This window comes from Tamandua tetradactyla, chromosome 17, assembly GCF_023851605.1.
Source record: "Tamandua tetradactyla isolate mTamTet1 chromosome 17, mTamTet1.pri, whole genome shotgun sequence".
NCBI classification, from domain to species: Eukaryota; Metazoa; Chordata; class Mammalia; order Pilosa; family Myrmecophagidae; genus Tamandua; species Tamandua tetradactyla.
In genome coordinates, this window is record NC_135343.1 from 10,734,278 (window position 1) to 10,759,068 (window position 24,791).

Below are 24,791 nucleotides of genomic sequence, written 5' to 3' on the forward strand. Positions count from 1 at the left end.
ATCCGGAAGCTTGTGTGGGACCGTACCTACCCAAAGCTCCACCCTGCCTCACACCCAGATTGCGAGCCTCGCGTCCGAACGACGCAGACCCGAGCTCCAAGAAAGCATGTCGATAAGGGCGGGTTAATTTTCTCTTCTCAATAATCTGCCTACGAGGCGATTCCAAAAGCGTGAATCAACTAGATAATGGTCACTTCGACCGTACCACTTTGGATATTTGCTTCAGAAATGCCTTCCTCATACCCTGAGGCACCACGCCTTCTGACCATTTCTGTTGTCTAATGCCTGATGGCTCCTGAGAAACCACGTCTCCTCAAACCTGTTAAAAGATAATAAAAGTATAATCAAATAATAGCCAGCAACGTACTTGCACTTAATTGCTTCATACATTTTTATCTTTTTCAATCCTTTTTGACTAAAAGATGTTTGGGGGGAAAAAGCCCTCTATCTACTAGAAGTAGCCTTTAAATGGTCTAATTTGTAATTGTTTTAAAGCATCAGTAATATAAAAGTATCACTTAAATTACTGTTTTAGGAGTACTTATTGTTGGATTTTTTTCTAGATGTATCAACCTTAAGGCTGGGGTTTCCTGCGAATTAATCTCCTACTCTAATGTTACTCATGGCTAAGGATCCTCTTTTGCCTGTTGAAGGCAAATGCCTGAGCCCACAGCTCAGGCCCCCCTTCAACTTGCCCACAGAACCAGTTCTGCTCTCTGCCTTTTTAGTGCTGGAAGACCAAATTCTTGGGACCAAATACCCCCCAAGAACGGTCTAATGGTTTCACTGTTTTGTTTGCTGGGATTATCATCTGTGCAGATAACTTCGCCTTTGCATCACTAATGGACTTCTTTAAAAGGAAAAAAAGACATTTTGGTAGGGTTGGAACTGTGCTTAAAAGTTTTGTTTGTTCCATTTTGGCAGGGTGAAGCTAGTCCTTTTGAAAAGAGATTGATTTTTCTTTAAAGGCTTGATTCACCAAATGGGTTACAACATAAATAAAAGGGCTTTTGCAATTAACCACTCATCGAGAATCAAATATTTTGCTCTTTTTAACATACACAGAGACAAATCCAATGTTATTTTTAATCAGTTTTAACACTCAACTTTGCTCAAAGTAACACTAATGATCACACTTTCTTTGAATCGGAGAATTTCCCTCTCCTGTGATTAGAGGATCCTTGGAAGTCATCTAATCTTTCCAACTCAAGAACTGCTTTTATAGTATCTCTCCTGGATTTACTGCTGCTTGAATGCCTTCAGTGAAAGGAAATTCCTTGCTTTCCAAAGCCGTTCACCTCATTGTGAGATTGTGCTAGTAAATAACCATGATAAAAATAAAAAAAAAATTAATACCTAACATTACCATAAACTTATAAGGTACTGGGAACTGAACCAAGTATTTCATGTGTATTAATTCATTTAATTCTCACAACGACCTGAAGTTCCAGGTCCTATTATCTCTATATTATGAATGAAGAAAATGAGGCAAAAACAGGCTAGGCTGCTGAAGTTCACACGGAAAGCTGGAACTCTTAGCTTCTGGTCTACATACTGCTTTTGTACAATATACTTTTAAAAATTTTCTCTTATACTAAGCTGAACTCTGCTTCTCTGTAATGTTTTTTGAGCCAGTGATTGTTGGTGGTATGGAATACAGAGAAGAAAAAGCACAGTGCCTGCCCTCAAGGAGATTAGGGTCTCACAAAACTATGAAAATCACAGAGGGACATTTATGCAGACAGAAGGAAGACTGAAAAATGACTAAAGCCAAAATTTGAAGAATACATTGGAGTTAGCCACACAAGGGTGAGGTGGTATAATCCAAGCTGGCGGCTCAGCTCCAGCCCTTTAAAGTACCCACCTGTGAAAGCAGCACACAACAAGGAACGCAAAAAGGGTAAGAGGAACAGGAACCCCCAACTGTCAACATATATAGAACACTTTTCTATTAGCCCATCCCACATGAGTCTCTGGCTTAGGGATTCTATGATTTCGTATCAGGTCCCAGTTCCACTCTCAAGACCTCTTGTCTGAAACCCATTGGATCCACTTCTTTTGCTTACCAGCCTCAGTCCTACCCATTCATCATTCCACTTTCATTTTCAATACACCAGTAGCTCTTGAAAATGAATACTGGAAAACCTTCACTCAAAATAGACTCACTACAACCAGACCATTCACCAAGAGAGTGGAATCAGACATGAGCATGTATATGAAACAATATGGCACATGTAGCAGATGATTGCATATGCCTTGATCACAGGGATAGAGAGATGATAGTAACAAGACTAAAATGTTAGGAACTGGGGGGTGCAAAGTTGGTTTGGTGGTAGAATTCTCGCCTGCCATGAGGGAGACCCGGGTTCGATTTCCAGTCCATATACATCCCCCCAAAATAACAAGCAAAACAAAAATTCAACAAATGGTACTGCAATAACAGGATACTCACATGGAAAAATAATGAAACGTGACCTCGTCATACAACATACAAAAAAAGAAAAAAAAAGAGTCGGAAACTGGCTCATAAAAAGTCTTATATGTCAGTTGGATTAGAAAGTGCTTAAGAATTTGAGCTACAAAGAGATCCTGTAGGTTATATAACCTAGGCTAGCACATCTCTGAGACAGGGTACTGTGGTAGTTAGATTCAGTTGTCAACTTGGCCAGGTGAATGCACCTAGTTTTGTTGCTGTAGACATGAGCCAATGGTACGTGAACCTCATCTGTTGCTAATTACATCTGCAGTCGGTTGGGAGGCATACCTGCTGCAATAAAGGACGTTTGACTTAATTGGCTGATGCTTAAATGAGAGACCGCAATGTAGCACAGCCTAAGCAGCTCGGCATTCCTCATCTCAGCACTTGCAGCTCAGCCCAGGCCTTCGGAGATGCAGAAAGAAGTCGCCCTGGGGAAAGTTGTTGGAACCCAGGGGCCTGGAGAGAAGCCCAGCAGTGACCATTCTGTGCCTTTCCACGTAAGAAAGAACCTCAGTGGAAAGTTAGCTGCCTTTCCTCTGAAGAACTAACAAAATAAATCCCCTTTTATTAAAAGTCAATCCATTTCTGGTGTTATGCATTCTGGCAGTTAGCAAACCAGAACAGGTACCTAGTCTTAAATCTTGCCTCTGTCCCTGACTAAAGGATGTTGGAAAGTCATTTCAACATGAAGTTAACAAGACAATTCGTACAAAAGTCAGCTACTTGGCATCAGAGTAAGCCCTCAAAGTATTACTATTATTTTCAGTATATTTTAACATGTTTTAGAGGATGACTGTCACAGGTATGAAGATAGAGATGAGATTTTTGGAAGCAATTACAATATATACAAGACACCTTGAACTAAGGCAGGTGGTACTGAGGGCAGAGAAAAGGGAATAGAGTCAGGAGATAACTAGAAGATGGAATTGACAGGCTTGGGGGCGGTGAGGAAGCGGGCAGAGACAAGGGTGACACTCAGGCTTCTGGTTTAGACCAATGGGAGGATCATGACAGCATTTGCCCTTATAGGGGAAACAGGTTAATTTGAGGAGGGTTTTAGGGCTGGGTCAAAATAGATGATTGTTTTGTACCTGTTGAGTTTGAGAAGCTCAAAAACGAAATGTGAAATTAGTAATAATGCGGATCTGAAGCTAAGCAAATATTTCAGGGCCGTTATTTAGATTTGGGAAGTCATAATTAGAAATATGTATTGAGCATATATCATATGCTCAATACTATACTAGGTTCTAGTGATGCAATAGGGCATGATCCCTGAACTTAAGTTGGGGATACAGACAAACTTTTAGGTAATTACAAGATAATTATAACAGGTGGCAGAGCCAGAAGGAGATATTGGACTATGTTTTAGTTTGTAAAAACTGCCAGAATGCAATATACCAGCAATGGAGAATTTATTAAGTTACAAGTTCACACTTCTAAGGCTGTGAAGATGTTTGAATTTTATAGGCAAGTCTATAAAAATGTTCAAACTAAGGCATCCAGGGAAAGATACCTTGGTTCAAGGCCAATGACATTCATGGTTTCTCTCTCAGCTGGAAAGACATATGGCATCTGTTAACTTTCTCTCCAGGCTTCTTCAGTGGCTTACCCCAGGGCGTTTTATGTATCTCCAAAGGTCTCTGGCTGTGTGCTTTTTACAAAATGGTTCACTCTTAAGGGCTCCAGTAAGCAAGCCCACCTTGAATGGGTGGAGACACATCTCCATGAAAACCATCTAGTTAAAAGTTACCACCCACAAATGGGTGGGTCACATCTCCATGGAAACAAGCAAAAAGATCCCATCCAGCAATGTAGAATGAGGATTAAAGGACCTGGCTTTTCTCGGGTACATAATGGCTTCAAACCAGCATAGGCTAATAATTTGGCTCTTTTTCAAAGCAAAACATATTTATTATTTTCTTAAACTAATATTTTTTAAAAACGTGTACTCAACATTTATTTATAGGTGAGGCTGAGCTCTGCATGGGGAATGGATAGAGCTGGAAGCCCTCAGGTGTCAGCTCTGAGCCTCCATTCTGTTATTCTGAGCAATTCAACTCTGCTCCCAGATTTGCATACCTCCTAGCACAGTATTACTCATTGGAGGTAGTATTAATATTTGGGGTAGAAAATTATTCCTTGTGTGGGTTTTTCCCAATGCATCACACCATCCCTGCGCCACACCACCCCAAAAATCAATACTGCTTCTAGTCATAGTGACATCAACAACAGCAAACATGGTCTCACATTTCCAGATGCCTCGGATTGAGCTGGGTGTATGGGTGGCTGGATTGGGAATGTTTGCCTAGCATGTCCCTTGGAAGTACCATCAGCTCCACCAAACTGATTATCAAAGTATTCCTTTGTATCTCACGTAGTACATTCCTTGAGAGAAATTCTGATATGTGTAAATTGTCTCTCTTATTACTACCAAATGTTCAACACTCAAAAGATGTTTTACTATCCTTTACTACCCTAATAGATTTGCAACAAAGATTTCACCTAACTAGCATATCCCTTTATCATATCATTCTGGGATGATAGAGAAGGACACATAATCTAGTATTTGCAGGTTATCAAAGTCTTTGCAAGGGAAGGAACATCTAAGCTAAGTCTTAAAAGACATGTGAAGAATTAGCCAGGCAAGAAGATATACTCCATACAGAGGGCAGAAAGTAAGCAGAGACCAGTTCAATGAAGATGTATGTATTAAATAATTTGATTTTTGATTCTTTTTTTTTTCCGAGAACAAAAGGGAGCTATTGATGGGTTTTCAGCACAGGAATGGAATGATCTTATTTGTGCTTTAAAATTACCACACTAGCCTTGTTGTGGAGAATGAACTGAAGACAGGTGGTAAAGAACATAGATGAGATAAAACAGTTTGGAGACCCTTGCAGTTAGGAAACAGTCATCCAGGTGAGAGAAAATGGTGGTCTGAATTAACATATGGAGTGAGCATTGATCTGTGGTGATGGTAGTTTTTGAAATTGTGGGTTGTGATGAATTCTCAGAGGAAAAATGGATGGACTCCAATCACCTTGCCTTTGGAATCCATCGTAGCATTCATGTGGAGGTCTCCCTGTCTTCAGGCAGTGATGACGTATGCAGGCCCAGTGCAGATTCATCTCATGGGAAATCTTTGCACTGGCTGGGGCTTCCCATTAGCCTGAGACTTTCTCTGAGATGTCCTGCAGACTGAGCCTCTTCCTACCCAATCCTTCCTCCTTTGCTTTCTTTCTCCACAGGTATCAAGACCAATATTGCAGTTTGAGACTCGTCTCGCTCTACTCCTGCTCCCTTCTCCCCCTTATCCTTTTGGGTATTTCCACAGAGAAGTACTTTGCAATTCTAATTCTGCCTCCCCATCTGCTTCTTAAAGGATTGAACTGGCACAGATGGTGTTAATGAAGCAAAAGAGAGAATTTTAGAGAGAGAATGATCAACAGTATTAAATGCCAAAGAAAGACTGAGGAAGAAGAGACAGTAAAGTATCATTGGATTTGTCATTATGGAGGTTAGTGCTAACTTATTCCCTCTTCTGCTATCATGCTTCCTCTTAGTTATAGCTTTTTGCAGATTCTCTGCAACTTTCATCATACATTATGATCTCCAGATATCTGATCTGGATCCTCTCACATGGTCACAATTTATTAATATATTTCTAGACTCTGGCATTAAGAATCAAGCTTGTGGGCGGGCCACTGTGGCTCAGCAGGCAGAGTTCTTGCATGCCATGCCTGAGACCTGGGTTCAATTCCCAGGGTCTGACCATGCAAAAAAAAAAAAAAGATCAGAAAGAATAAAGCTTGTATTTCAAATGTAATTGATTATGAGGGGGATTATAACAACTTAGTATAAGAGCTGTATTGTCATTTAAACCTTTATTTTTTAATACAGTAGCAGTCACAACAAACTCCTAGCCACTGTACTGCCCAGTTCCAGGGCATGCCATCAGATTATAATGATGATTATAATCAGGTTAGAATCCATGGTTATATAATCCTCAACTCCGTCTTGGCCCCTGGTTCTTGATCCAGAGACATCATGAAAAAACTCAGTTGCTCCACACCAGCCCCCTGAATCACATCATCACAGGTATTTTTTTGTGTTTGTTTGTTTGTTTTGGTGCATGGTCTAGGAATCAAACCTGGGTCTCCCACATGGAAGGTGAGCATTCAACCGCTGAACCACCCATGCACCCCATTACAGGTGTTCTTGAGCTTATACTGTCATAAAGTGCCAGGAATAAGAAACCGGTCTCATATAACTTACTATAAAGTTCTTGCATTGCCAGCAACTTAGACCAGATAGCATCTTCTCATCACAAAGCAGATATAACACCATAGAGCACCAACTGCCTTTTACCTAGTATTACTACCAAGTGAGAACTTGTAAAGACAAATGGATTATCTTGATAAGAGCCTCATATCTTCTTGGGAAGTCAGGATTTCAAGAGGGAGTGCTCCTTGGCCTGTGCTATAGGTAGCTGTTGGACTCAGCTAATCCTTGGGAGGATACAGGCTGTGTGAAAAATAGACGGCAAGCTATTGAAGACTGTTGATGTAGGCTGAATACATGCTGGATGAGAGACAAACTAAAGAATAACTGAGTTAATATGATTTATAAAACTTCTGATTATATTTTTCTGTTATCCTTTGATAGGCCAGAACACAGTACTTCCCTGGTTCCTTTTAATGTAATACCAAGCCTGGAATTCCCCTTAGATGAGCCCTGTTTCCACAATACTGTTGGGACAGACTGAGGTAGCCCAGAACAAATATGTTTACATACATTGTATTTACAGACTAGGCTACTGTCCTGCATCTTATTATGCTACATTTTTTATTAGAAGCTTTACTCCTTGTTACCATTTGTTTCTTAGAAGACTCTCCCCATTTCCCACAAAACCTGTAGTAAAAAAAAAAAAAAAGCTACTCATAGATCTAGAAAGTTCATCTCTTTGGAAAAAATAATCCACTAATTTGATCTAAAACTGGATTGAAGTTTTCCATGAACAAAACAGACAAAATCTAGAAATAAAACTAAGTGGATGGGTTGGTCAGTGGTAGAATGCTTGCCTTCCATGTGGGAAACCTGGTTTCGATTCCCGGACCATGCACCACCATCCCTCCTGCCTAAATAAATAAATAAATAAATAAATGAAACTAAGTGGAATAATTCAGATTAAATTATTACTATGCCAAGAGCTTTCCATTATTCCCTCCCTGCTGTCCATAGCTCAAGGTGGATGAGAAGGTAACCTATTTCTCAACTTGGCTGTATCTCTGCCTCATGAAACAGATCCACATGCTGGGTCTGTACTTGTAGCAAAACCCATCTAGGTCAAGGGATGCCTCTCCTCAGTATTAAAGCCAGACTTTCAGCTTGGGACCTGATCATCTGGGTAACTGAAAGATTCTGTTTAAAATATGTTCATATTAGGACTCACCTGCTAGTATGAACTTTCCCAGCTAAGCATTTGATATTAGAATAATTTTGACATGTATCATAGAATAATTGTTCTCATCATAACAGAAACAAACATAAGGAAACTCAAGAAAATATCCCTGCCGCCTTATATTTTATTTACAGTGGTTTGTAAATAAACGTATTTATATAAAATGTTTGGGTCCTATATGAAGTTCATAAATAGCCCTTTTTTAAGGATAAGCTTGGAGATGATTTCATCTCTGTCTCAACATCAATACTGTAAATTGGGAACCAATATCTGAGAATGCTTTATAAACTTCTAAAACCTCAAAATATAACACTCTTATGTTGCTGATGCCAATATTTAGTGCAAAGGGTTTATGTATCCTTTTACCTGAGAGCATTTCCCAGAGCACTCAAATAAACCCGAAACACCATGTATGTGACCTGAGTGCAATCTGAGTTTATGAGCCTCTTCATTGATCTCTCTAGTCTCATTCTCTCCCTCTTATGATACATACTACACCTGGTCAGTAAACGTGCTTCTAAAATGCCAGCAACTGAAATATGGAAGTCAAAATGAAAATAATATTACTTATTTCAACAACAAAAATGAATGCTGTGGGATGAGTCATTAAGGTATGAATATTCATTCTCCCCTCCCAGGCAAGTGTTTTCCAGCCTATCCTTGATATATTTGTGGTTGGAATTTAAGGATGGATAGTGGAAAAGTGAAAAGAGAAGGGAGAGGGTTTAACCAGAGAGGGGCTAAGTCAATCTTTTAAAATGTTGGCAGAAAGGGAGAAGGTAGAAAATAAACAAAGGCCCAATAAGCTGGGGATTAGAGAAAGAGTTTGAGGGTTTGTGTTTGAAAACTAGAGAGCACAATGGGATTCAAGAAGTAGGACTCTTTACCATGAATGAGTTCTTTGATGTTCTTTGACAGCTGCAAGTAAAGATTGAAATAGCACTTTTCAATTGCTGTGTGCCCTTATATGTTTCTTGAGCAGAATCTGAGGCTTGTGAGGCCCCAGGATATATTAGAACTATTAGAGAAATGCCAATGAGAAATCTGACCATGTGTTTTAGTTACTAAAATGTTGTCTGGTCATATCTGAGAAGTCATGACACAGAAGCAGCTTTCTAATCTTGTATAACTTAATTTGCATTGCTCTTTAGAGTTTATAAATATTTCACATTTGTATCTTATTTTATCTTTGGAAGAGCTCCTTGAATTATTATCATCCATAATTTACAGATAGGAAAATTGAAGCTTTGAGAAGTAAAAGTCAGAAGCAGATCTAGGTTTATAATTAGTTCCATTCAATTTAACATTTACTGAGGTTTGATTACTGAGTATTAAAGATGCAAAAATGAATAAAAGTTTCTATTTGATCCTGAAACTTAGAGGGCCCAGCCTCTCCAGAACATCAGCTAGTTCCATCCCCCTTCCCCATATCACTACGAGCCCCTTCCAACATGAAAAAGTTAGAATGAGCATAGTCCAAATATCCCTAAAGAGTGGGATAGAATGATCAAAAGTGAGGGTGGAGTTATACAGAGAAGGTAGGGTTTACCAATGAATATGATTGCTGAGTCCTTAAATTGATATTTCTTTTATACTACAGTATCTTAGAACAGCTAGAAGTAAAAACCTAAAATTGTGTAATTATAACCCATACCAAACTCTGAAGTCTGTTCTACAACTAATTGTTGTGCTGTGCTTTGAAATTTACTGCTTTTTTGTATTTATGTTATTTTTCACACAAAAATAAGAAAGTCGATTGTGACGATAAAAAAATATTTATTCCTTCTAGCCTCCTATATTCTGGAACAGCTAGAAAGAAAAATTTGAGAGGATCATATGATAGCCCATTACAAAATCTGGGATCTGTCCTGTAACTACTTGTTGAAGAATGCTTTGAAAACTATTACTTTTCTTGTTTCTTGTATATGTGTTACATTATACAATTAAAATTTTTTTAAAGTAACGTAAGATATGAAAGACCTATATACTGAAAACTACAGAATATTGCTCAGAGAAATTGAATAAAACCTAAATAAAAGGAGAAATATACCCTGAAAAAAAAGTTTCTGCTTGAGATGATGAAAAAAATTGGTAATATAGTGGTAATGGTAGCACAACATTTTGAATGTAGTTAATTTCTGAATTGTATACTTGAACATGGTTAAAATGGGATGTTTTCAGTAGCATATATGTTACCATTTTAAAAAATATATAAAATGTGCCCCCAATCCTCAACCACCTCACCTCTCTTTCTTTGCTGTTCCCTAACTCTGTCCCAGAGGTTGCTCTCCCACTTTGGGCTGGGTTGGGTCATAGTAAGAGGTTCAACACTGAGCCTCACCTTCACAGACAACCAGTTTACAGGAAAAATTGACTCCAGGTACTCAGGTAGTTCCATGCCTGTGATATAGTCATCAGAAATTGAAAGATAAGGTAGACACAGGAGATCTTGCACATTCTAGGAGGAGTATAAATTGATACAAAGTTTAAATTGGAAGGCTTAATTTGGCAATATTTATTAAAACTAAAGATGCCCTTATCTTGCAATTTAACAATTCTATTTCTCCTTATATGCCGAAGATATTCATCCTTAAATGCATAAGGAGACATGTAAAGGAATGTTCACTGAAACATTTTTTATAACAGGAAAAAAAATTGGGAGCCACCTACATGTTCATCAAACTGAGAATAGTTAAACAAACAAAATAGTTAAAATTGTTGTATAATCAAACAGTGAATACTATATAGTAATTAAAGTAGTATTAGCTAGAACTAAAATATGCATAAGTCTCAAAAATATGACATTAAGTGAAAAAAGCAAGTGGGAGAAGATACATAAAGTATTGTACCGTTTACATTAAATTTAAACACATGAAAATATATTAAGTATTGTTAATATGATATTTTAAAATATGTATGGTAATGATAAATTTAAATCAGTAGAGTTGTTACCTCCACTGAGGAAGAAGGAGAATGACAGAGTAGGCTTTAGTTAAATCTGTATAGTATCTTTACTAAAAAGATAAAGGGAGGAAAGAAGGAAGGAAGCAAGGAGAAAAAAAGAGTAGCTATGAAGGACATATCATGAAGTTAAGAATTAACAAAACTAAGTAGATAGAACAAGAAAGTTTGTTATATGATTCTCTATACTCTGCTTAAAATATTTCATCTAAAAGTATGGATGGTCCCTGCTCTCTGGAATTCTGAGCTTTTCTCGTGTCTTTTGCTTTGTGCAAAATTTTCTTTCCTGTGTTGAAATTTTATCCATTCTTTGATCTAGCTGAAAACTCCCATCTTTACTGAGAATTTCCCTGATGACCTTCTAGTCCATCTGCTGCCCTCCCTTTTCTAAATCCCTATAGGTCTGTAAAGTTTTCTTGTACAGTAATGCTTGTTTGATCAGACTTCTTTCGTGGTGTTCTGTAAGTATGTATTGCCTGGCTAAGTATTGGACTTTACTGTACATGAACTTTGTTTCTCCGATTATGCTGTAAGAAACCTTAAGAGCAGGGACAATGTATTAAACTTCTTTAAATCTTTCCCAGTGCCCCACAGAGCCTAACCAGATGTTTATCAAAGAAAGTGATATATTGACCAATAATTATAACTTTTTCTACAATGCCGTTATATAGAAAAGTTGAAAATACTAGTTTGAGTTGTAATCACTTTTATTTTCCCAAAGAGAGACTACTAATGAGCTGTGAAATGACCAAAAATCAAGCAGCAGAAGGGAAAAGAAGAACTAATGGTTTGTGTATTACACATTTTAGATAATCAGCTCTTGAATGATTACATATGGAAGATCTCTTATGGGGAAAAGCAGATTTCAAAAACCCATTTTATGACTACAGAATTATTTTATAGATCATTTCTAGTTTCCAAATGATTGTAGGCCAAACATAAATTATTTTGGGAAAACATTTGCTTTTATGATATAGCACATCACCACATACTAATAAACCTTATGTCATTTTGCCTTCACGCCAGGATTTATTTAACTAGACATGAAAATAATGGCCCAGGGAAATTTTGTTTAAATAATTATTGTTCCACCTGTGGTATCAGGAAGGGATTTTGGAGAAAAAAAATCACTGTGAGTTCAATTCAATCTTAGTACATTTTGTAGAAAGTGCCTGGTGCTTGAATCAACCACCTAAAATAAGGGTTTGCTCAAAACCTCATCATGAATGGTTAGTTATTGCTGGTATGGGATGAAAGCTAATGAGCATAGGAAATGGTAAAAGCTCTGGACTGTATTGCCCCCTCCTCAGAATTGAAAGTTAGATGTTGAAGAACAATGTAAATTTAGGAATCTGAGCTTCTACTTTTAGCAAAAGCAAAAATTGCTGTGGCCTGGGTCAAAACCGCCACCATGTAGTCCCCGAGGATGTTCCTAATGGATGTTTGTAATGTTTTATTAAACCAGACCACCATCTCGTGGTTTTCTTGGCCTAGGTGCTGCATCACCCAAAATATAGTTCCCAAAATTAAGCTCTAAAAACATCTGTACTGTGGCTGCATTTTTAACTTTGCAGTGCATATCAGAAAGGGTATGTTTCTGAAAATTATTATCTACCCTCCATCTCTGTCATGTTTGTTCTGGTGAAGAAAATCAGAGGCATAAAACTGCCTTGAAATTTGGTGAGAAATCATATATTCCCTCATTTGTATGTGCTAATTTTGAAACAGAACCCTAAAGCAAAGTGATCAAAGAGTATTCCTGTTGTAAGTGTGGGTCTTATCATTGGTCTCTAAAGTTTTTCCTTTTTCCCAAATAAAGAGAAGCAAGAAAGATGTATTATATAGAGAATATTATTAATGTATTGGACTCTCAAAGTTCCTAGAAGTTTAAATGTTTGTAACTTAGAATTAATTTCCCACAGAAATAATGTGATTAATTATGGTAGGATTCTAAGGTAAGACCAGAAAACCTAATATAATGTTAGGAATATACTAATAGGTATGGCACGATAAGTTGATTGAGAAACTGCCTTTTTTTTCCTTTTCACTGGGCTCATTATGGAAGAACAAGAGGTATTTCCCCTTCTCTTTTGAAAGTGAGTAGGGCCTCCCTTGCCCTAGGAGAGGGTTAAGACGTGGTGATTTTCTAGAGCCTAGGTCCAAGGAGGCGGAAACCTCAGTTATCTGCACTAGGAAGAGCACAAAGGAAAGCAGAATGGTTTGACTCCATGTTTTAGTTTGTTAATGCTGCTGGAGATGCAATATACCAGAAATGGGTTGGCTTTTATAAAGGGAATTTATTATGTTATGAGTTTACAGTTCTAAGGCCATAAAAATGTCCAAAGTAAGGCATCCATAGAAAGACACCCTGACTCAAGAAAGGCCAGTCTGAGAAGACACGTGGCTGACTTCTGCTGGTCCTTTGGATTCTGGTTTCAAATAGCTTCCCCAGGCACATTTTCTTTCTACATCTCCAAACATCTCTGTCTGTCTGGGCTCTGAAGCCTTCTCCAAAATGTCTATCTGTTAAAGGACTCCAGTAAACAGATTAAGACCCATCTTGAATGGGTGGGGGTCACATCCATGGAAACAACCTAATCAGAAGGTCCCACCCACAATTGGGTGGGTCACATCTCCATGGAAACAACTTAATAAAAATGATCCCACCCAAAAATATTGAATGAGGATTAAAGAGCATGGCTTTTCTGGGGTACAAAACAGTTTCAAACTGGCACACCCCAGAAGAATTTGATTTCTCAAGCCCAGAAGAAGGAGAGGGCCAGACAGTAGGCAGTTTCCATAAATGGTGAGGACGTAGGCTCACTCCCAAATAACAGACCAGAATAGTAAAGGTCTCTGACAGGGATTCCAGCAAGGATACCTGGAGACAGAAAGTAAACACAATGACTATGGATTCCTTGACAGAAGTCCCAGTGGCTCTGTTTAGCATGAATAGATGTTATAAGTAGTGGAGGCAGCTACCATCCATTAAATAATGATGGTTCAGATAATGAGCATTTCAGTGGAGGCTGTAAATAATGAAAACAAGAGCTCATCCTCAAGTTTTCTGGTTTGTGTTTTTTCTGACAACAGAGGAGGGTGAAGGTTGAGCAAGAATTAATTCAATTTAGAAAATAAAGAAATATGGTAATCCTTGAACCTGAGTATTGGTTCCCTAGGAATCTTGGAGGCAGAATGTTTTAGGTTATTCTGGAAATATATGGTTGTATTGGTTTGTTAAAGCTGCCAGAATGCAATGTGACTTTTTAATTAAGTTGCAAGTTTATGGTTCTAAGGCTATAAAAATGTCCAAACTAAGTCATCCAGTAAAAGATACCATGACTCAAGAAAGGCTAATGGGTCCAGGACACCTCTGTCAGCTGGGAAGGCATGTGGCTGGCACCTGCTGAGTTTTTGGCTTCTGGTTTCAAACAGCTTCCCTGGGAGTATTTTCTTTCTGCATCTCCAAATGTCTGGGTTTCGTGTGCATCTGCTCTCTCTGTCAGCACACCAAACATCTATGCTTCCTCCAAAATGTTTCTCCTTTTAAAAGATTCCAGTAAACTAACCACCTTGAATGGGCAGAGTCACACCTCCATCTAATTAAAAAGGTTGTACCCACGATTGAGCACACCACATCTCAATGGAAGTAATTTAATCAAAAGTCACACCCACAATTGGGTGTATCACACCTCCATGGAAACAATCCAATCAAAATTTCCACCCTAAACAATAGGTCTGGCCCCACAAGATTGGGTGAAGATTGGAACATTGCTCTGGGGTACATAATGGTTTAAAACCAGCACAATGGCCTTGTTATCTGTTTAAACCAATTGAATGTGGTGAAAGTGATGCTTTGCTAGTTTCAGGCCAAAGCCTTAGGAAATCTGAGGCCACCAACTGACAGCCCCAGTGAAGCTTCTAGTACTAACTGGCAGCCATGTGAGGGAGGGCATTTGGATCATTTAGCCAGTTCCAGGGTTTCTGTTTTCACAGAAGATAGAAGAACCACCCAGTCAAATCACAGAATCGTGATAAATAATAGGTGTTGTTTTAAGTCACTTAGTTTTGGACTAAGCAATAGTCCAAAAACCGAAGCAACAGGGATAGTTTCTGCAATTTTGTGGATTCAGACATATAATGTTTTCATTAAGAGATGAAAATTTTTAAGTGCATTGTGTGTGTGTATTTATCATTATAAATGTTCTTTTTTTGTGATCAATAGACTAGGAATAATGCATTTATTTCTACCTTGTAAATTAATATTTGATAATTGTGAAAATCATGGTTACAAAACAAAATGAATATGTCATAAACCTTAGAAAATACCAAAAATAACAATAGAACTGAAAACTGGAAGTCTTAGAGAAGTGAGGTAGGGAGAAATTCGCGTAAACAGTTTTCTCTTTTATTGCAGAGGATCAAATGACAGTATTTAAAAAGCAAAAGTAGTTAAAAAAAATAACGATACTGATTTTTTAATGTTCTTACAACACCTTTTCTTAATATTACAGGAAACTTTTAGGAAATTATACTCTCTGGTAATGAAGAAACATTTATTGCAATTTCAACTATACAGTCAAATTTACATTAGTTTATTTTCCTATATTTAAACCTAAGTACTAGGAAATGTGATTGATTTAATTTAAACAGTAGCATCTTACATTAAAATCCGTTAATATCCATTCTTAAATCTCCTGTTAATGCACAAAACACTATTTGGAATGAGAGCCACCTAAAGAACTAATGATGGTTCTTTGAGATGATGGGATACAGGGTGATTTGCAAATGTCTCCTTCCTGTATTTTTTGGCTGAGTACTTTCATAATGAGTATGCATTTCTTTTCTTTTCTTTTTAAACTTTTTTTATTAATTAAAAAAATTAACAAACAAAACATTTAGATATCATTCCATTCTACATATACAATCAGTAATTCTTAATATCATCACATAGTTGCATATTCATCATTTCTTAGTACATTTGCATCGATTTAGAAAAAGAAATAAAAAGACAACAGAAAAAGAAATAAAATGATAATAGAGAAAAAAAAGACTATACATACCATACCCCTTACCCCTCGCTTTCATTTACCACTAGCATTTCAAACTGAATTTATTTTAACATTTGTTCCCCCTATTATTTATTTTTATTCCATATGTTCTACTCTTCTGTTGATATAGTAGCTAAAAGGAGCATCAGACATAAGGTTTTCACATTCACAGAGTCTCACTGTGAAAGCTATATCATTGTTCAATCATCATCAAGAAACATGGCTACTGGAACACAGCACTACATTTTCAGGCAATTCCCTCCAGCCTCTCCACTACATCTTGAACAATAAGGTGATATCTACTTCATGCATAAGAATAACCTCCAGGATAACCTCTCGACTCTGTTTGGAATCTCTCAGCCATTGACACTTAGTCTCATTTCACTCTTCCCCCTTTTGGTCGAGAAGTTTCTCTCAATCCCTTGATGTTAATTCTCAGCTCATTCTAGGGTTTTTTATAAATGTTCTTTAATACATATTTGCTAGCATAAATTATGTCACAGAATATTATTTAAAACATGGCAAAATAAAACTGGCTATGTTCAAATAATTTATTATAATCTGAAGCTTTGAATAAATTGATACTGAATTTGTTTTTTCCATCTGTTGCTGCAGTACTGCCCCATGTTGAGTGTAACTGAAGACCAAGAGTCTTCAAAACTTAAAATCTCCAGAGATAATTTGATACATTTAAATCTCCAAAGATAATTTGATACATTTAAGACTATTTGCCCAAGCCGTTAGTTTAATTGATGGCACTTTTCATTGTTCTGATATTATAATATAGATGTTCGTGCTCTAAATAACTTGAAAGAGTGATTTTACATCCATTTGGAAAAGACCAGCTGATTGTAAACCAAACTTGAAAAAGTGGAAAAATAAAAGAAAACATCTGCTTCAAAGTATGAAAGAACTACCTAGGAAGCCAGTACTTGTGGGACCAAGATCCTGAAGAGAAAGGAAACATATTGAGGAGAGCTCAGTATTCTACATTACTTTTTACTTTGAAACATTTGACAACCTATAAGTAATAGGGGAATGAGGGACTGAAAAGCCTAGAAGAAAGCTCATCAGAAAGCAGAAGATAAGCAGAGCTTCCAAAAGTCTCCCGGGATTGGGGAGACAAAAACTGGCATATAAGGAGACCAAAACAGCCAGGACTTGGCTAAGGGCTAGAGAGATAAGAAATCTCTTCTCAGCTAACAGACTGAGAAGCTAAGTACAGCTTTCAGCAATCTCAGGGTGATAGGGAGACAGAAATTGGAGATCAGAACCATCCAAAAAGAAAGGACTTGTTAACCCAGATCTCACCCTCCAAGTAAAGGAAAACTGAAAATAGTCTTATGTAGACTGAAACAAAGCTTTAGAACAACTCAACCCATTATTGAGTTTAGACGATATGTCTCTAATATACCTGCCTGGAAACACTAAAATAAATCCTCTCTGAAGTAAGACAAATCATCTCGAGTCTCTTCACTTTACAGTGTGACTGTGTGACTGTGAAAACCTTGTGTCTGATGCTCCTTTTATCCGATGCTCCTTTTATCCAGGGTATGGACAGATGAGTAAAAAAGTATGGATAAAAAATAAATAAATAATAGGGGGGGACAATGAATAAAATAAATCGGGTAGATGGAAATACTAGTGCTCATTGAGAGGGAGGGGGAAGGGGTATGGTATGTATGAGTTTTTTCTTTTTATTTATTTTCCTGGAGTGATGCAAATGTTCTAAAAAATTATCATGGTGATCAATACACAACTATGTGATGATATTGTGAGCAATTATTGATCATATACTTTGTATGGACTGTATGTTGTGAAAATTTCTCAATAAAAACATTTTTAAAGAAAGACACACAGCAAACGTTAAAAAAAATGGATATGGTAAAAGAGCTATATGAGGCCATTGGCAGTATTTAAGGAGACCATCACTGTATCCTATGACTACATAACAAATTACCCCAAACTTAGTGGCTTAAGATAACAGTAAACATTTGTTATCTCACTTTTTCTATGGGTCAGAAATTTGAAAACAGTGGCTGGGTGGTTCTAGCTCAAGGTCTCTTATGAGATTGCAGGTGAATGTCAGCCACAGAAACAGCCGTATACTGATGGCTGTTGTTGGGAGACTTCAGTTCCTCTCCCTGTGGACGTCTTCAAAGTTATTTGAGCATCTTCATCTCATGGTAGCTAGCTCTCCCCAGAGTGGGCAGTCTAAAAGAACAAGGCAGAAGCCTCAAGGCTCTGTGTGGCCTAGCCTCAGAAGTCACACACTATCTCTAATGCCATACTCTGTTGGTCATAAAGACCATCCTTAATTCAGTATAAGGAGACCACACAGGGTATGAATGCCAGGAAGTGAGGATCCTTTGGGATATCTTAGAGACTGGATAAAATAGCTAACCCCATTTTCAAAACTGATACAGGACATCAAGCTCAGAGCCAAGAAGTGGGACAAATGCAAACAAAAAATTCATAGCCAAGCACATTGTGGTAAAATTGCTGGAAGGTAAACACAAATAGAAAACCTTAATAGGATCTGGAGGTGGGGTGGGTGGGGAGACTCACATTCCCTGCAAAGGAACAGCAATCACATTTGCAACTGACTGCTCAACAAGAATCATAGAAGCCAATATACATTGAAATGACATCTTTGAAGTGATGAAAGAAAATAACTGCCAACTCAGGATTTTCTAATGGGTTACTATGTTGTTGAAAAAATGAAAATAAAATACAGATATTTGTAGTCAAACAAATTGAGATAATTTGTCACCATCATATCTACCCTATAAGAAATAATAAAGAGAATTCTTCAGATCATAGGGACAGAAAATGATTCTAGATGGAAATATGAAAATGCAGGAAAGAATGAAGAACTAAGAGAAAGTAGGAATGTTAAACCTAAGTGAATGTTGATTGTACAAAACAATAATGATGTGAGATTTTAAATATATGTAATATTCAGATATACAAAATCTATAATAAATAGGCAAAAGCTAATGAGATGAGAATTTTTTTAAGTTTCCAACCTCATTTTAGAAGTGGTAAAAGTACTTCATTTATAGTAATTAATTTGTATTACTAAGTTAATATTGCATGTTGTAACGTCTAGGGTAACCATTAAGAGAATAATGGATGTACTTATAAAGAAAATAATGTATTAATAATAAAAGGGAGAAACAGAAAATTAAATGTTCAATTAAGTGAAAAAGAAGGTAAGAAAGGAAATAAAAAGGAGCAAGTAACAAGTGGGACAAACAGTTAAAGTAGTAAGATGCTAGCTATGAATATACATTATCATTAATTACCGAAAATGTAAATGGCGCTATTTCATTAAAATACAAACATTGTCAGAATGGTTAAAAAAAACACTCTCTCATGATTCTTACAAATATAAAAGAGTTATAATTTAAGCATAATAACCCCTAAAGGTTAGAAGTAAAAGAACAGAAAAAGACATTTCAGACAAACACTAAACAAAAGAAAGCTATTAAAGCATTATTGGAAATCATGAGAGCAATTTCATAATAATAAAAATATCAATCCAACAGGAAGATAAAACAATTCCAAATTTTTATGCAACTATCAATATGCTTGAAAATACATAAAGCAAAAAAAAAGGAAAAATAGACAAATCCACAATCACAGAAGGCATTCTCAATACACATCTCTTTGTAACTGATAGAACAAGAAGACAAAAATTAGTAAGAATACGTATTTCACAATATGACTAAGAAACTTAACACAATTGATACATATGGAATATCTCACCTAACAACTACAGAATTCACATTTGTTTCATGTGAACTTTCACTTTTACTGAAAATGACAGTAACTTGATCCATAATACAAGCTTCATAATCTTTCAAAAGATTTAAATCATATCGAAAATGTTCTTTGAAAACAAGGGAATTAAACTAATAATCAACAATAATAGTAACTAGCATGTTCCCAAACACGTAGAAATTAAACAGTACACTTCTAAGTAATCTATAGGTCAAAGAAGAAATCACAATACAAATTGAAAAATATTTTTAACTAAATCATAATGAAAATATGATGCATCAAAACTTTTCAGATGCAAATTTATAATGGTGAAGGTTGAAATGTATAGCTTTAATAAAAAATTACTTAAGTGTCTACTGCAAGAAGTTCGATAAAAGAGACAAGCCTGAAGGACATATAAGATACATAATAGTAACATTAAGAAAGAAACATTAATGAAGTAAAAAAAGAAAGTACAATTGAGAAAAATCAATGATAATAACAAAAGTGAAAAATCCTTAATAAGACTGATCACACATGTAAAAAAGGCACATATTGAAGAGAAAACACTTTGAACAATTTTATGTAAAAATTAAGACAGAATAGACGTACTTCTAGAGCAGTCTGCCTTACACAGAGTGACACCTGAATAAACAGAAAACTCAAATAGTCTTACATTTATTAAAGTAGTTGAATATGTATTTTTAAATTTGCACACAAAAAATCTCCAGACTCCAATGGCTTCACCAGTAAATTATTTTGATACTTTTAAGAAAGAAATAACATTATCTTTGTATAAACTCTTTCAGAGAATAGAAAATAAAAAGGCCTACCAATTCATTTTATGAAGCCAATATAAGATTGATCCCAAAACCTGAGAAGATCATTACAAGAAAGGAAAATTACAGGCCAGTCTCTATTAGAGATGAAAAAAGATATCATAAGTTAAATATCAACAAAACAAATTACATAATATATAATCTAAAACGTATGTTTATTTCAAGAATGCAAGTTGGTTTGACATTAACAGCCATATTGTATACCCAATTAAAAAAAGAATAAAGGAGACGAATTATATGATTATCCCTACAGATACAGAAAAGGAATTTGATAAATTTCAACATTCATTCATGATTAGAGACTCTTAGCAAACTAGGACTTTCTTTTTGGTGATCTTTAATTTTTTTTAACTTTTTTTATTGTATAGTATAACATATATACAAAACGAAGAAATAAAAAAGCAATAGTTTTCAAAGCACTCTTCAACAAGTAGTTACAGGACAGATCGCAGAGTTTGTCATTGGCTACCATACGCTCCTCTCAGATTTTTCCTTCTAAATGCTCCAGAATATAGAAGCTAGAAGGCTTAAATATTCTTTTGTCATTACAATTGACATTTTTTCCTTTTTTTTGTGAAAAATAACATATATACAAAAAAGCTATACATTTCGAAGCAGAGCACCACAATTAGTTGTAGAACATATTTCAGAGTTTGACATGGGTTACAATTCCACAATTTTAGGTTGTTACTTCTAGCTACTCTAAGATACTGGAGACTAAAAGAGATATCAGTTTAAAGATTCAGCATTCATATTCATTTGTTAAATCCTATCTTCACTGTATAATGCCACTATCACCTTTGATCTTTCCATCCCTCTCTTTAGGGGTGTTTGGGCTATGGCAATTCTAACTTTTTCATGTTGGAAGGGTCTATCCCTAATATGGGGTAGGAAGATGGAACCATTTGATGTTCTGGAGAGGCTGGGGTACGTTTCAGGACTTATCTGGACCAGGGACCCATCTAGAGGTTGTAGGTTTATGGAAAGTTACTCTAGTGCATGGAACCCTTGTGAAATCTTACATATTGCCCTAGGTGTTCTTTACGATTGGCTGGAATGGTCCTGGTTGGGGGTTGGCAGGTTATGATAGGTAGCAAGGTCTACCTGAAGCTTGTGTAAGAGCAACTTCCAGAGGATCCTCTTGACTCTATTTGAACTCTCTCTGCCACTGATACTTTATTAATTACACTTCTTTTCTCCCTTTTGATCAGGATGGAATTGTTGATCCCATGGTGCCAGGTCTGCATTCATCCCCGGGTGTCATCTCCCACGTCGCCAGGGAGACTTTCACCCCTGGATGTCATGTCCCACGTAGGGGGGAGGGCAATGATTTCACTTGCAGAGTTGGGCTTAGAGAGACTGAGGCCACATCTGAGTAACAAAAGAGGTCGTCCAGAAGTAACTCTTAGGATGCCTATAGGTAGTCTAAGCTTCTCTGCTGCCTATATAAATTTCACAAGAGTAAGCCCCCTGATCGAGGGCATGGCCTATAGATTTGGGTATCCCTAAAGTTTGACACAGTATCAGGGGATTCCCTGATGGTAAGGTTTAATAGTTCCATATTTTTTCCCATTCCTCAGGGGACTTTAGCAATACTTTTTTTTTTTTTTTTAACTTTTTTTATTGTATAGTGTAACATATATGCAAAGGAAAGAAATAAAACAATAGTTTTCAAAGCACTCTTCAACACGTGGTTACAGGACAGATCCCAGAGTTTGTCATGGGCTACCACATGATCCTCTCAAATTTTTCCTTCTAGCTGTTCCAGAATGTAGGACGCTAGAGGGCTTAAATACTTTTTTATCATCACAATCAACTTTTTTCCCTTCTTTTTTTGTGAAAATAACATATATACAAAAAAGCTACACATTTCAGAGCACAGCACCACAATTAGTTGTAGAACATGTTTCAGAGTTTGACATGGGTTACAATTCCACAATTTTAGATTTTTACTTCTAGCTGCTCTAAAATACTGGAGACTAAAAGAGATATCAATTTAATGATTCAGCATTCATATTCATTTGTTAAGTCCTGTCTTCTATGCATAATTCCACCATCACCTTTGATCTTTCCTTCCCTCTCTTTAGGGGTGTTTGGGCTATGGCAATTCTAACTTTTTCATTTTGGAAGGGCCTGTCACTAATATGGGGTGGGGAGATGGAACTATCTGATGTCCTGGAGAGGCTGGCATAGGTTTCAGGACCTATCTGGACCAGGGACCTATCTAGAGGTTGTAGGTTTATGGAAAGTTACTCTAGTACATGGGGCCTTTGTGGAATCTTATATATTGCCCTGGGTGTTCTTTAGGATTGACTGGAATGGTCTGTTTGGGGGTTGGCAGGTTATGATAGGTAGGAAGGTCCACCTGTTTTAATCTGCTAGCTGCCGGAATGCAATATACCTGAAACGGAATGGCTTTTTAAATAGGAAATTTAATAAGTTGCTAGTTTACAGTTCTAAGGCTGAGAAAATGTCCCAATTGAGACAAGTCTATAGAAATGTCCAATTTAAGGCATCCAGGGAAAGATACCTTGGGTCAAGAAAGCCAATGATGTTCAACATTTCTCTTTCAGCTGAAAGGGCACATGGTGAACATGGTAGCATCTGCTGGCTTTCTCATGGCTCTACAAAAGGGACTTTCTTCAAAATATTTCCTCTTTTAAAGAATTTCAGTAAGCAACTCCACCTTCAATGGGTGGAGACACATCTCCATGGAAATCATCTAATCAAAAATTACTACCCACATTTGGGTGGGTCATATCTCCATGGGAACAATCAAAATGCTCCCATCCAGAAATATTGAATGAGGATTAAAAGACATCACTTTTCTGGGGTCCACCACAGATTCAAACAGGCATACTACCTGAAGATTGCATAAGAACCATCTCCAGAGTAGCCTCTCAACTCTCTCTGCCACTGATACTTTATTAATTACACTTCTTTCCCCCCTTTTGGTCAGAATAGAATTGTTGATCCCATGGTGCCAGGTCTGCATTCATCCCTGGGATTCATCTCCCATGTTGCCAGGGAGGCTTCCACCCCTGGATGTAATGTCCCACGTAGTGGGGAGGGCAATGATTTCACTTGCAGAGTTGGGCTTAGAGAGACTGAGGCCACATCTGAGCAACAACAGACGTCCTCAAGAATTAACTCTTAGGCATGCCTATAGGTAGTCTAAGTTTCTCTGCTACCTATAGAAGCTTCACAAGAGTAAGCCTCATGATCGAGGGCATGGTTTATTGATTTGAATATCATTAAATTTGACACAGTATCAGGGAATTCCCTAATGGTAAGCTTTAATAATTCCATATTCTTTCTCCCCTCCCTTCATGGACTTTGCCAATACTTTTTGATTATCCACTTAATATACTCTAGAATATATCCAGGCATTACAATAATCTATACAGGATTAAAAGTCCTCTTTCTTATTCTGGGCTTCCTGCATTTCAATTGTTCAAATGATCTATACAGATAGGTTGAATTAGATTATGCACTACAGAAAATTTCAGTTCCAGACCAAATAAACCTTTCTTCCATTGGTCTCAAAGAGTATGTGTAGTTCTAAAATATAGACTCTTGTCTTCCTTACCCATATGTTCTGAATTACTTTAAGTCCAACCTGTTCGGCTTCATTCTTATCTCTAAATATCAGGTTATATATACATATATATAACAACCTCTCAAAATCCAGAAATAATCACCATACCGGACTTAATGTGTCTGCTCTAAAAGCTTACAATCGAGGCCCCTGTTTTCTTATAAGCATTTTCTAACGGTGACCATACCATTCTTTTCTTTTGTTTCTGGCTTATTTTGTCTCACCAAATGTCGGTGATCTTTAATTTTGAAATAGCTAGAGACTTACAGGAAAGTTCCAAAAATAGAGGAAAAAACTCTTACACAACCTTCTCCAAGATTTCTTATATGTTTCCATTTTTATCACATTTGCTTTGTCATTTTCATTTTATCTATATTATTTTTCTGAACCATTAAGAGTAAGTTGCAGACATGATGTTTCTTTATCCCTAAAATACTTAAGTGTATATTTCTAAAGATCAAGGAAATTCACTTACCTAACCATAAAATTATTAAAATCAGTATATAACATTACAATCTAATCAACAGACATTTATATTTTACCAATTTCCTTTGTCCTTTATCATTAAAAGAAATGTTTCTCTGGTTCAGAATACAATCCAGGATCATCCATTGTATTTAGTTGTCCTATTGCTTTA

The 24,791-nt window shown here is 36.7% G+C and overlaps 1 protein-coding gene across 1 annotated transcript in view; it reads left to right on the forward strand.

Annotated features, from left to right (window-relative positions):
- Positions 1-24,791, forward strand: part of LOC143661093 (uncharacterized) — a 63,572-nt gene that overhangs the window by 1,153 nt on the left and 37,628 nt on the right. The window contains exon 2 of the mRNA XM_077134723.1: positions 5,862-5,996. Within this exon, the coding sequence (XP_076990838.1) occupies positions 5,862-5,910 (49 nt within the window). The 3' untranslated portion in view covers positions 5,911-5,996. The remainder of the gene's footprint in view (positions 1-5,861; positions 5,997-24,791) is intronic.